Source organism: Melanerpes formicivorus, unplaced genomic scaffold, assembly GCF_026170545.1.
Source record: "Melanerpes formicivorus ecotype bairdi unplaced genomic scaffold, bMelFor1.0.p_v2 SCAF_1, whole genome shotgun sequence".
NCBI lineage: Eukaryota > Metazoa > Chordata > Aves > Piciformes > Picidae > Melanerpes > Melanerpes formicivorus.
In genome coordinates, this window is record NW_027142353.1 from 53,439,933 (window position 1) to 53,454,684 (window position 14,752).

General features: G+C 42.6%; 1 protein-coding gene across 1 annotated transcript in view; it reads left to right on the top strand.

Moving 5' to 3' along the window:
- Window positions 1-14,752, top strand: part of FLT3 (fms related receptor tyrosine kinase 3) — a 47,444-nt gene that overhangs the window by 11,002 nt on the left and 21,690 nt on the right. The window contains exons 2-8 of the mRNA XM_068143471.1: window positions 2,594-2,706; window positions 4,320-4,522; window positions 5,244-5,359; window positions 8,020-8,137; window positions 10,643-10,779; window positions 11,709-11,848; window positions 12,785-12,938. Coding sequence (XP_067999572.1) covers window positions 2,594-2,706; window positions 4,320-4,522; window positions 5,244-5,359; window positions 8,020-8,137; window positions 10,643-10,779; window positions 11,709-11,848; window positions 12,785-12,938 — 981 coding nt within the window. The remainder of the gene's footprint in view (window positions 1-2,593; window positions 2,707-4,319; window positions 4,523-5,243; window positions 5,360-8,019; window positions 8,138-10,642; window positions 10,780-11,708; window positions 11,849-12,784; window positions 12,939-14,752) is intronic.

Sequence of the window (14,752 nt, forward strand, 5' to 3'; positions counted from 1 at the left end):
TTTGCCTGTCTCACTCACAGTCTAGTTACTACATCTATCCAATTCTGACTAACTCTTATCCACAGATCTTTTCCCTGTTGGCATTTAAATGCATCTTTCCCTTTCCTACTGCAGCATTTATGCATCCTGCTGTCAAGATGACATTAATAATACCAGGGATAAGTAGGCTCAGCTCACACAATCAGAAGCTAAAATTATTGGCAGATTCATAGTATCATAGTATCGTAGTATCAGTCAGGGTTGGAAGGGACCACAAGGATCATTTAGTTCCAACCCCCCTGCCATGGGCAGGGACACCGCACACTAGATCAGGCCGGCCAGAGCTTCGTCCAGCCTGGTCTTAAACACCTCCAGGGATGGCGCCCCAACCACCTCCTTGGAGTGCTTCACCACTCTCATGGTGAAGAACTTCCTCCTCACATCCAGCCTGAATCTCCCCACCTCCAGCTTCATTCCATTCCCCCTAGTCCTATCACTAACCGATAAAGGCTCGCCGGGTGTCAGAAGTGGGATTGGAAAGCTGAACCAAGGGAATGCTCAACAGAACTTTTGAGGTCATATTTTCAAGTAGTTTCAGCTGATAAATCTTGGAAATCAGTGGACATAGGTGGGTTTTTGTCACCTAAGCTGCTGGCTGTGATCCTGTCAGAAGATCTCTGTTTTGAAAAGGGTGAAAGGTAAAATGGCCAACAAACAGAAGTGGAGAGAGCTGAGCAGAGAAGGATTTAGTGAAAGGGTAGTGGGAGTCCTGGAAGCCTGGGTTGAATATGCGGGGAGGAATTCAGCATGATTGGTGTAGATACTTAATGCATACCTGCCTTGCAGCTACCCTCTGGCATTTCCTGTCTCAAGAAGTGCCAACATTATCTTCATAGGCAGTGCAGAGAGACACATCTCCTCAAAGAAGTCCTGTTCACCTTTCTCAGGGATCAGAGACAGATGGACACTGTCTTCCTCAGAGGTCTGCAAAAGCAGACTGTTGCCTGTGTACACTGTGAAAAGGTGGCACCCAAAACAAAGTGTGTTACATGCCTGAATAAGAAGGACTCAGTCTTAATCTACATTTGCCAAGAGGGCTGAGAAGGTGTTGTCAAAGTGTTGCCAGCTTAGAGCTCAGACAGCTCCAGAAGGCACAAACATCGAAGAGATGGCAGCAACTCTTGCTTCTTCCATTTTGCTCTTTCCATCACCTGTGGAAGCAGTCTCGTTACTTTTATGCTTCAAGCATTTCATGACATATTTACTTTTTTCCTCCTTCCAACTCTGCACTTTGCTTTATGTTCAATCATCACAGGAGCTGACGGAAAGGGGGGGGGGGGGGGGGGGGGGGGAAGGGGAGAGAGAGGGGTAAAAAAAAAAAGAGAGATGAAAAACAAGACCTGAGGCTATAAATTTACCAGGTCACCAGGACAGAGATGTGTTTTATGATTCAGTGTTTATTCATACTCTTGGGGTATGGTTTTTAAGGACTTAGTGGAAATCTGACACATTTCACCAAGCCAATTGTGCAGTCTTACTTCTCTTTTTCTTGTTTATGTGCAATGATGGGAACAAAGTGACTGTATAGCTCCTTTAAGGCTAAAAGCTGAGTTTTCAAGCTGCAGAAAGGCTCCTATGAAGCATTCCAAAAGAGATGATGCCTATGAAGCATCCCACACTGCTCCTTATACATAAGGAGGAACAACATTTACTACTCCTGTGAAGGCTGGGAGCTGCCAAATGAGCTGCCCTGGCTGTGTAGGGTCCTGAAGCATGACAGAACCACAGGGAGGTATGGAGAAGGAAGGCAGGAGAAAGTCATGGGCATAGTGCCCATTTTCTCCATCTGTTTTCCTCAAAATGGTGGGAATTGCTGCCTTGTTTGCTTCCCAAAAGGGAAAGAACACAAGTCTGTCAAGGGAAAATGCATCTAACCTGGACCTCACTTGGTAGCTTCTGAGGTGCACAAATCCACGCCAGAAGGGCTCAGGAGAGAGTCCAGTATAGCAAATCAAATGCACCCTGTCCTGTAGAGAAAGAAAAGGGAAGAATGGATCTTGAGTCCTTGGGTGATCTGAGTGTGGGCTCTAAAGGCAAGTTGGAGGACTTTATTTTACCATTGCTCTGAGCAGGCATGAAAGATGCTTGTATACCTCATTAATGCTGAGGGGAGGAATGGTGCATGATTGTCTTCTGTCTCACCACAGCCAAATCTGACCTGTGAGCTGCAGGTTTTGGGGCTGCAGGGTCCTTTCAGACACAGTGAAGTGGTCTGCAAGAGGGAGCCTGTGTTTTATAATGTGGTTGTAAAAGGAGCCTCCATAATACATAGAGCCTTTTGTCTTCAGGTATTTTCTGCAAGGTTACAGGACATACTTCTAAAGTGTGATGATGTATCTGTGCTTTAGAAAGGTTCTTCAGATAGCGCTTCCACTCAGCGTCAATATACACAAATGCAAAGCTTGCAAATGAATACAGCATACCTGTATATTCCTTTTGCCTTTTCCACTGTTTTGGGACCAACCTGTAATCTTTCTGTAGTTTTGTTGTAGCTTATGTTTATGAAAATTGCTCTCCCTGAGTTTTCTGTTTGTTTTCTATTTCTGTTTTACAGTTCTTGTTATGACAGCAGTTACTTTCACTTCTGCAGTGAATCAAAACACATCTGAGATTACATGTGTGTTTATCAGCCAGAAGGATGAAGGTTCAGGAAGACGAGGGACATCGGTATCCACAAGTTGCTTATAACATATTTGTATCCATTTCAGAAATACCTGCCCAGAAGTTTACAATGCTCTAAACCCTTAGGCTGTGGGGATGTCACAGTCAAAATAACCAGGCTTAGGAAAAATGTAACAACAGAAGGTTGGAGGGGAAAACATATCACAGTTTACTTTGAAACAGTAAATAGATAATGACTAGCTTTCTCTAAAACAAGTTTTTTAATTGCTTGCATTGCTATTGCCTCAAGGTAGTCTTAGGAAAACTTTCTCATTTCTGGACAAATAAATCAGTAATTCAGAGAACAAATTACAGTATATGAGTTAAAGCTGTGCTTTTCTTATATTAGACAAAGTAGAATATGGCTGTTATCTCTAGATAATTCTCAGATCAATGGAAGGAAGAAAGAAGAAGCAATGAGTAAGAAGAACCAGCTGACCAAGCACAGTGCAGGGCAGAGGATTCAATGAATTTTTATAAACTCACACCATATAAGTACCAGTCACCAAAGTCACCTAGACACTCAGGGCCACTCTTCAGGTGGAGCTACTTACTTGCTACCTTTTACTGCAGCTAAGCTTACAGAGTCATTAATCCATCCATGGTTTTCAGAATGACAGTGAAATACTCTCTCTTTGCAATTCCCTTTCAGCGGTATACAGTGGTGGGGAAGTGAAAGCTGTGAGTCTGCTCAGCCCAAATGTTTCTTGCCTAGCAAAGCCCCCAAGGTCCTGAGGCACAGCATAGCCAGATGATGCAGTGACAAGCAGTGGGATGCTTATCAAAAAGATATTCTGGCCCTGCCTTAGTGTTGAGGTTGCAAGGAGAAAGGTCATATTGTAGTTCTGTGTCATCCTATGGTTCCACACAAAAGGAAACAAAGAGTAAAGAATAGCCTGTATCACTAAGGAAAATTATCATGCTCCTGACTAAAATTGTTTTGTGATATCTGTCTAGAGAATAGAACTAACTAATTAAAAAAAGAATCCTGTAGTGTTTCCTTCTGTAGCAGAATTCAGCATATATATGGATAGGCACAACAGTAGGGGAAAATAAACAACACAGAAGGTATGGATATGTTATGTCAATATCATAGAATCATAGAATCAATAAGGTTGGAACAGACCTCAAACATTATCAAGTCCAACCTGTCACCCAACACGTCACGACTACTAAACCATGGCACCAAGTGCTACGTCCAATCCCCCCTAGAACACCTCCAGGGATGGTGACTCTACCACCTCCCTGGGCAGCCCATTCCAATGGCTAACGACTCTCTCTGCGAAGAACTTTCTCCTCACCTCAAGCCTAAACTTCCCCTGGTGCAGTTTTAGACTGTGTCCTTTTGTTCTGGTGCTGGTTGCCTGGGAGAAGAGACCAATCCCCTCCTGGCTACAACCTCCCTTCAGGTAGTTGTAGACAGCAATAAGGTCTCCCCTGAGCCTCCTCTTCTCCAGGCTAAACAGTCCCAGCTCCCTCAGCCTCCCCTCATAGGGCTTGTGACATTATTAATTTGTGAAAGCTTTTCCAGAAGAGCATCCTTTAAAAATATTTTAATGCAAAAAAACCAAGCAAATAAAGCTAATAAATGCATAACAATCTGTCCTCTTGCACTGCAGATCTCTAATATTTTCAAAGATCTAGGGTGTTATTTGAATTCCCAAGGAACAGAGAACATCTATGAACCAATCAGAAATGTGGAAGTCAATGTGTTTGAAGATATTGAATTAAGAGTGATAATGAATATTTCAGAGATCATTTCATGCTTTTGGTTCTTTAAAGAGAGCAAAGCTTGCAAACCTTCATTGGACTCAGAGAATCGGTAAGTTAAAGGATGTACAGAATCAAAGACCCTTTAAGATACCATTTCTTGTAGGATGCAAATGGAGAATTTTTTTGTGGCTGTGTTTGCATTTAATTTCACATAATGCTTTATCTTTATGTCTTCTCATCTTCACTGTTGTCACACAACACATTGCTGATTCATATACATATATGAACCTTAAGGGCTAGAACACTTGGAGATAAGCTTATTCTTTTCATTTGTATAGCACTGTGTCTCCAGGGACTTTCTGAGGTTGATCAGTCTGAGCTTTGCAGTGCTTACAATTTTATTGTCAAAGACACCAAGGCATGGAAAACTATGTGACTTGTTAGGGTCACACTGCAGATCAGGAACAATAGCAGAAAGGGCATGCTAATTCTCACAGTCAAACCTGGGCTGGAACCTGGGTTGGATTATTCCCTCTCACTCCAAAACGTGAGGGATGGAACTGTAGGGAAAGCATTTTCTCCCCTCCTGTGGTCATTCCCAGCTGTCCTACACTCTGGAAATCCATCTGTCCAAATATTCAGCGTCAAGAATACAGCACCTGTTGGTTTTAAGTTCTTGCATGCTGCTTGTGCAGGAAGATACAGGATGAAAACACTTCAAGTTGAAGGGCACTATGTAAATACTGAATATCCGTATCTCTGAAAGGTTTTTGTGTGTGCTGCATATTACCTTCTAGATAACAAATTCCACTTTATTTTCTGTTTTATAGATATGTTACATCTTTGGCTTTTTCCCAAATAAAAGAAACACAAGCTGGAAAATACACCCTCTCAGTCATAAGTAAAACTGGCAATTACACAGTAGTTGTGACTGTTCTCATCCGAAGTAAGTATATCTCAGATGAAGGATTTAAGGGTTCTCATCAATAGGTTCAAGGGGAGAGAGATTCAAGTCCAGTCAAAGCAACAAAGCTCTCACATTTTCCTACATTTACGTAGGACATGGAGCTGTTTTCAGAAGTTGAAGTCAAAAGCACAGACTGTGTGAGGGTCAGTTTTCACTAGTACATATACTAGAGGAATGAACGGATAAAGATGTAAATGTGCAGCAGCTATCTTCTAACCTATGAGGGATTCCCCTCCTTGCTGAAAGGCAGGAATCAAGAGTGGACTTTGTGTGCTCTCAAAGTTTGCCATCTAGATTTGTTTGCCTTCATCTACCTTAACCTGCATACTCTTGGTATTGCTGGCTGGGCCATTGTCTGGACCAGATGAGGACACCCCTCTAATTTTCTGTCTCTAGCGCTCAGAAGTGATGATTTGTTCCACTCTGCCACTTCTTCACCTGTGCCTTCCTCTGGGTCTCTTTGCACTTCTCTCATAGCTTTTGCTTTCACAGTTCTTTAGGCAGCAAGAGGCACCCCTGAGGGCAAGGGTCCCTTTTTTTCAGTGCCAGCCTTTCCTTGTTTGCATATGCTGAGCTTTTAACTGCTGTTAAAAGCTCCTGACAGACCATACACAAGGTGTGATGTTTTGAAAGGCTCACAGTGGAGATTTGATTGCATTTTCTCAAGGATCACACTAGAGGCAAATCTGATGAAAGATTTGCTTCAACATGTCCAGAGAAGGGCAACAAAGTTGGTGAGGGGTTTGGAGCACAAGCCCTATGAGGAGAGGCTGAGGGAGTTGTGGTTTCTTAGCCTGGAGGAGGCTCAAGGGAGACCTTATTGCTGTCTACAACTACCTGAAGGGAGGTTGTAGACAGGCAGGGGCTGGTCTCTTCTCCCAGGCCACCAGTACCAGAACAAGAGGACACAGTCTCAAGCTGTGTCAGGGGAGGTTTAAACTGGATGTTAGAAAGGAATTCTTCATAGAGAGAGTAATTGCCCATTGGAATGTGCTGCCTGTGGAGGTGGTGGAGTCACCATCGCTGGAGGTGTTTAGAAGGAGACTTGATAGGGTGCTTTGTGCCATGGTTTAGTTGATTAGATGGTGTTGGATGATGGGTTAGACATGATGATCTCAAAGGTCTCTTCCAATTTGGTCTATCCTATCCTATCCTATCCTATCCTATCCTATCCTATCCTATCCTATCCTATCCTATTCTAACTGCTGCAACAAAGTTCAACCTTCTGTTTCTAATTAAAGGTGTCCAAGAACATCTTAAAAAAAACCCAAAAACATGATGAAATGATTTTTTAGACAGATAGGACATACAATATTATTTGTCTGAAAAGAGACAAATTTAAAGATGAAATTTTAGAAACGCAAAAGGCATTTCAAAGAAAAGAAGACAAAACATCAATCCAAATAGCTAAAAGACTGACAAACCTTTCTGGAGACAGATTTAACAATAAGCATCATTATTTGTCTTGTTTTAAGCAAACTATGACTAATCAACAAATTTTTATTCCCTATTTGTTTGTCAATTATTTCTTCTCTTTGACTTTTTTTCCCTTGTGCATCTGAAATGTCACCTCCAATCTCTTCTTGGTTTATTTGAAGGCCTATTGCATGTCTCAGTTACAATTTTAACAGCTCCAATGAGGGGAAATGTTATTAAATCTTTAATTAAAAATTACCTTCTTTATTGTATCTATTTGACTCTAGAGGCAAAAACATTACATGTGCAAGTGAGTGTAGTTCGAAACTATCTCAATAAAACCAATTGCTTGGATTGAATCCTCTCCACTTCTGTGAATCTAATATCATAATTACATCTCTCATAAAATCCTCCAGGCTAGATGTGAATCCTTCAACTGGGATGTGAATCTTTACGGGTAGAAATAAACACCCCAACCCTTCTAGGCCCATCTTATAAGAGATAAATGAAGAAAGAAATTAAAAAGCCAAAAGTATTGGTTTCACCACTGCCTGTCACTTGCAGGCAATGGAAGTAGGACTCTAAAGAAAATGTCACTTTTCTGCATGGAACCTGTAATTTCATTGTAAAGTGACCTAAAACCAGACTCAGTGCTTTTTGTTTTGAGTCAGACCTTTAGCAGTTTTAGTACTTTAAATTTTTCTGCTAAGTCTGAGTCTGTGTCTGACAAAGTTCAGGGAACTGGAAGTTCTCTAAGAATCTTATTGCTCCGGGTTGCAGATGCAGGATAGAGCAGCCTGCTGGTTATCAGAAGTCATTATCACTCATTGGTTTTTCATCATGTATATGATTGGACTGAGTAGTATGCAGCTATCCCATTTTGTGTAGAGACTTCAGAATCTCAACAGATACTCCACCAAAGGCCCTGGGCTTAGGATGTGATTTCAAAAGGTACCTATGCTCCTGCCCAGTGAAACGAACAACACCCACAGCAAATTAACACCTTTAGGTATCAGTCTCAGGATTATTCTGTAGTGCATAGAAGACCACCTTTGATAAAGGGAAGCTGCACATTTAGCAATCAAGGCTGAAAAGCTCACGAGACAGCCCACAATGTTCCTGTGTTGAAACCTCCTGAAACAAATTACAGCTCTGTAACTTCATGAACCATGAAATGAACAAATGACTTAAACATTCTGAGCCACTTGCATGATTTTCAACAGAGAAACCAAGCAAACCCTATTTCAGGAAAAGGGAAAAATCAGATGCGATCGAGTGCATGTCTGAGAGCTACCCCCAGCCCTCTGTGGAGTGGATATTTTGCAAAACGCCGGAAAAGAGGTATGGTGTATGTTTGCATGCATGTTGAATCTCTAGACTGACAGTTCTGAAGAAGAATGGGAAGGTTTTGTAGTGCTTAGTGTGCCTAGTGAGCTAGGGAGATAAGTAAAAAAGAGCTTTTGGGTCCGAATTTTTGGAGGCTGGCTCCACTGGGTTGCACCTTCATGTGCTGGTTGAAAATCTGTGTCTGCGTGATCTGGTTTTGGAATGTTGCAACATATTTTTCTTAGAAATGCTGGCTGTCATGTTCGCCTGGAAACATTCATTTCTTGGCTTGAAAAAAAGTTAGTCTAGTATTTTGATGTCACAAGAGCATTTGCTTTTGGGTTATCTCATTTCCTTCTAAATTGTTTTTTGGTTAGTTGGTTTTTGTTTAATGTGAATCATACAATCATAGAATGATTTGGATTGGAAAGGGCCTGCCATCAGCAGAGACATCTTTAACTACATCAGGTTGCTCAGAGCTCTATAAAACCTTGAATTTTCGACCTTGAATTTTTCCAGGGCTGGGTATTCTACCACCTCTCTGGGTAACCTGTTCCAGTATTTCACCACTCCCTCTGTAAAAATTGTCATCCTTACATCTAGTCTAAATCTCCACTCTTTTAGTTTAAAACCATCACCTTGTGCTATTGCAACAGGCCCTGCTAGAAAGTTCATCCCCATCTTTCTCATAAGCCCCTTCTAATTGCTGGAATGTCCATGATAAGGTCTCTGAAGAGACTTCTCTTCTCCAGGCTGAACAATCCCAACACTCTCAGCTTTTCTGCCTAAGAGAGATATTACAGTATCACAGTATAACTTAGGTTGGAAAGGACCTCGAGGATCATCAAGTCCAACCTATCAACACAGACCCCATGACTAGACCATGGCATCAAGTGCCACGTCCAATCTCCTCTTGAACGCCTCCAGGGACTCAGTCACCTCCCTGGGCAACCCGTTCCAATGACGAATGACTCGCTCGGTGAAGAACTTTCTCCTCACCTCTAGTCTAAACCTCCCCTGGTTTTAGACTGTGTCCCCTTGTTCTGGTTCTGGTTGCCTGGGAGAAGAGATCAACCCCTTCCTGGCCACAACCACCCCTCAGGTAGTTGTAGAGGGCAATGAGGTCACCCCTGAGCCTCCTCTTCTCCAGGCTAAACAATCCCAGCTCCCTCAGCCTCTCCTTGTGCTCAAGGCTTCTCACCAGCCTTGTTGTCCAACATTATGATCATTTTTGTGGCCCTCCTAGAGGCCCATGTCTTTCCTGTGCTGAGGACTACAGAACTGGACACAACACTTGAGGTGGGCTTTCACAAGGAGCAGAATCACCTCCCTCCAACATGTTGCCATGCTTCTCTTGATGCAGCCTAGGATAAAGTTGGCTTTCTGGGCTATAAGTGCATTTTGACAGCTCATGTCCAGCTTTTCATCCACCAACAGGCATCTCCACAAGGCTGCTCTCAATCACATTATCCCCCAGCCTGCATTGATACTAGGCATTGCTCCAGCCCATGTGCAGGACCTGGCACTTGGCCTCATTCAATCTCATGAGGTTCAAATGGTCCCACTTGTCAGGCATATTTTTTCCATCTGGATGACATCCCATCCTTCAGGCATGTCAACCACATCATTTAACTTGGTGTCTGCCAAATCAATTCCTCATCCACTGAACAGTCCACCCATCAATTCAATATCTCTTCAATTCAGAAAGACAGGTATTGTGGGGGCTGTTTCTAAGGCCTTACAGAAGTCCAGACAGACAACAGTTCTTTGCTTGTCCACTGACATAGACACTCCATCACAGAAGACCACTAGGTTGGTCAGGTAGAGCTTGTCCTTGGTGAAGCCATGCTGGCTATCTTGAATCACCTCCTTCCTGTCTTGAATGTCCTCCATGTGCCTTATCACAGCTTCTAGGAGAATCTGTTCCATGATCTTCCCAGATGCAGAGATTAGGCCGACTGATCAGTAGTTCCCATGGTCCTCCTTTCTACCCTCTTTAAAAATGGGTGTTACATTTCCTTTTTTCCAATTACCAAGGACCTGAAGCATTAGAGCTGGGAGGATGTTACAAAGGATCAAACTTTTCTGAGCCAATTAATTTTTTCCATCCTCTTAATATACAAATTTGATTCAATTAACAGCAGGAATGATGACTTTCTCTACAGAGTTTCAGAGAAGTGGCCACTGGATTTGCATCAGGTTTCACCATCGAGAATTCAGGGATGTAGTGTGAAAGCTCAGCCCCTGTGTTTTCACTCTTGCCCACAGTTTAGTCATAACATTACCTGCCTATGAGCCACTCTGAGCATATTCAGGGCATTTCAGCTCATACTTCTGCCTAGGCTGTGACATTTTTATTTTCTTATCTTCACCTTTCCTAGTTCCTTTTTTTTTATTCAGCTGTGTAAGATCCAGTTTTCCCACTATTGTTTACATACTCTCATGGCTTGGAGATTTATCAGATTTATTTGTTTGAGGTTAACCAAATGGGTCAATGAATAATTGTGCTTGTAATTGCAGTTGCCCTGATAAAATGCATGAAGAAACTGGGAAAACAGATGGCATAGAGAAGTCGCAACATGAATTATTTCGAGCTTACATATGGTGCTGTGCAGTTAATGACCTGGGCAGAGAATGCACCAGCCTCTCCACAATAGGTAACTTTATAAGTTTTATTTACTTGTGATCTGGGTCCTGCCACTGAGTTTAGTTGCACTACTCCTCTGGGTATGGTTGCTGGCCTAACTATTTGTTTGTAATCACTAGAACAAGTCTAACAGTGCATATGAGTGCTGTGATGCATGTTTAAAATCTAATTCCAATATTTACTTGTGGTCTCTGTGATAAATGCCTTTCCTTTCTATGTTTGTTAAACATATATTAATTTTATCTTCATGCTGTTAAGACTGGGTTGCGTGGAAATGCTCTTCAAAGTGTGCTCAAATATGTACTTAAAAATAGTTACAAATTTGTCTCTACATTTAGTTTCATTTGTGGTTCATTTTAAACAAGGCTGACCTGAGCTAAGCCCTGTGCTGGACTGTGCCCTATGGATATCTTGTCAGTTATGAGAAAATTTTATTTGAGACAGCTAAATACATAAAATTTACTATTTTCATGATCTGTGAGTAATTTTCCCAAACTCTAATTTTCATTGCAATGTAATAATCATGGAATCATGGAATGGCTTAGGTTGGAATGGACCTCAGGTCATTTACTGCAACACCCCTACCATGTGCCAGGGGAAGTTCAGGCTCGAGGTGAGGAGAAAGTTCTTCACAGAGAGAGCTCTTAACTGTTGGAATGGGCTGCCCAGGGAGGTGGTAGAGTCACCATCCCTGGAGGGGTTCAAGAAGGGATTGGACGTGGCACTTGGTGCCATGATTTAGCAGTCATGAGGTGTTGGGTGACAGGTTGGACTTGATGATCTTTGAGGTCTCTTCCAACCTTATTATTTCTATGATTCTATGATTCTATGGACAACTGATGTGTCCATGTAGCAGCACAACAAAAGTGTTGAGCTAACTGAGCATTTTTTTTCAGGCAAAATCACAGTTGTTTCAGGGACTATGTTTTTATTTCACAGATTTAAATGAAAGACAAGCAGCACCTTTACCTGAATTACTTCTTAAAGTTGGGGAGCCATTGCTGATCAGATGCAGAGCTGTTCACCATAACTATAAATTTGGAATAAAATTCTCTTTTGAAAGCAAAGAAGTTGAGCAGGTAAGAAGACAGGGCATGTTTTAAAATAGTCACAGAATCAACCAGCTTAGAAGAGACCTCCATGATCATCAAGTCCAACCAGTCATCCAACCCTAACTAATCACCTAGACCATGTCACTAAATGCCTCATCCAGTCTCCTCTTAAACACTTCCAGAGACATCGACCCCACCAGCTCCCTGGGAGTCCATTCCAAAGGGCAATCACTCTTTCTTTGAAGAGCTTCTTTCTAAGACCAAGCCTAAACCTCGCCCTGCACAGCTTGAGACTGTGTCCTCTTGTTCTGTTGCTGGCTGCCTGGGAGAAGAGACCAATCCCCACCTGTCTACAACCACCCTTCAGGTAGTTGTAGACAGCAATAAGGTCTCCCCTGAGCCTCCACTTCTCCAGGCTAAACCACCCCAGCTCTCTCAGCTGCTCCTCACAGAGTTTGTGCTCTAGACCCCTCCCCAGCTTTGTTGCCCTTCTCTGGACACATTTGAGCAACTCAACATCTTTCTTGAATTGAGGAGCCCAGAACTGGACACAGTACTCAAGGTGCTGATTATAGGGGCAGAATGACTTCCCTAGTCCTGCTGGCCACACTATTCTTCATACAGGCCAGGATGACATTGGCCTTCCTATCCACCTGGGCACACTGCCGGCTCCTGTTCAGCTTATTGTCAACCAGTACCCCCAGGTCCCTTTCTGCCTGGCTGCTCTCCAGCCACTCTGACCCCAGCCTGTATCACTGCATGGGGTTGTTGTGGCCAATGTGTAGCACCCAGCACATAGATGTGTTAAATCTCATGCTGTTGGTCTCTGCCCATCTATCCAGCCTGTCAAGGTCCCTCTTCAGAGCCACCCTACCCTCTAACAGATCAACACCTGCTAGTGTAAGTAATAAGTAATATTTGGCACTATCAGCAGATTAAATGGGAATCTCTGTTGGAAACTAGGATCGCCAGTTTGAAGGATTAGACTATCAAGCAGATCACTCAGCAGTTCGGGTCCAGTATGTGTTCACTTCAGCAGCAAGAAGAAGTGATAGTGGACGTTACACCTGCTCTTCAACTGCCCATCCAAATCAAACTGCTTTGGTTACAGTTTTAGGTAATTATAACCCCCAGTGTTAATTGTTGTCCCTCTGTTGGTTGTTTTGCTTTGTTTCCCATAGGGCAGCTCTTTGCTTGCAGGGATGCAGGGTATGCTTATAGTTCCTTTTCAAAGAAAAAAGACTGTGCTTACTGGCAGTCCAGGAGAGCCAAGAGAGTCATACTGGTACCTGAAGACAGTCAATTTTTTCTTTGTATTGTTTTCATATAACTGCCATTAAAAGAAAGTGCTTTTAGAAGTGAAAATGTGTAAAGCATGAAAGTGCTATTTAGAGATCTAGTCTGGATGATTGCTTCAATGGTATATACGGAAACACGGGCTGCGATTCATCTCATATTATCATAGGTGACTCTCAGCCACAATGGCACAAAGTCACAGAGATATTTTATGGGGACACAAAGCTACAGAGTTCCCAAGAGGCTATGCCTTGGACTTCCTGAGCAGGCAAGAGTAATGTAGCTGTGTAGCAGTTCTCTGTGCCACCAACTCAGATGTAGGCAGCTGCAGAGCAGGTACAAACAGCAAGAGGTAAAGCACTACACAAAACACCATTTCTGGAGCTGGCCAAAAGTATAAAACACATGACCTCCCTGTCTGTTCAGCTATTAATGCTCTGTGTACTAGTTTGGCCAGCGTCTGGGATGAGCAGTGACTAGTTTCAACTAATATGAGACAGGTATGTCTTGCTGTGACTTTAGGTTTTGAAAAGCTGTAGACATAGCCTCAGTCTCCTCCTCACTTACTCCCATTCCATCTCCCTTTCAGTCATGCATGGCACCTCCACTGCACCTTCGGAGGTAGGGAAATAAGGCAGAAGTTCTCATAACCTCTGCTCTGTTATTTTGGATGGTCCCTCCAAGTGCTCATTGATCTTATACAGGAGAAAACAAACAAACAAGCAAAAAACCCCAACCACCAGATACAAAATCTGTACCAGGCATGACCTGGGCTGAAAAGCAGGGAATCAAACATTTGGAAGGTTCCTGCTGATGGGCTTTGCCACTCAAAACCCAGAACAAAGAAGAAATCAACATTTTCCATTATAGCAAGGGAGCAACTGACAAGTGACCATTTGAGTTTGCCAGATTTTTATGAGAAAGTGAATTTAGGGAAGAATTTTCACTTCAAAATTTGTGCAACTGGTATCAGAAAAGGAATTGAAATGTTTGTGCTGGCAAACTGCCATGGAGAAGTGCTGCTGCAGCTGTGATAAATGTGAAGGAAAACCTGAAACTAGAGACACAACTACTGCAGCATTACTGTTTGTTTTGCGTGTCTCCTGCTTTTCAGGCACTGAAGGAAAACCATTCTCCTAACACCAAGTTACACAAGGCCTGAAAATGTGAAAAATCAAAAGCATCCCAAAGGAATCCTCATTCTGCAATGCAGAGATTTAAAACCCAGTGGTGCTGAAGTTAGTCCAGAGCAGCCCCAGCTACAAACTTTGTTTCTCAGATGGAAATAATAACACAAATAGGCAAAAGTTTGTAAACAAAACATAAAAAGGAAAGCTGTAATTCAGCCTATGCTGCTGGAGACGAGCATTGGGAGTAGTTTTCTGAATGATGTGCCTGGAGTTGGAGTCTGTAGCCCTGAGACAAGGCCCCCTGAAGCACTCATGTGTTGGACCTTAGATGTAGTTGCTCTCAGATTTTACACCACCTAAGACAGAAATGATAGGAAGTGAGAATATTTACCCTAGTCTCTTCAGAAATTACTTTCCCAGTGCAATATCCTCTTTTCAGTTTCTGCCTACCTCTGGGCAGGAAGTTCTCTCACCATTTACAATAACAGAATATGATACCTGGGCT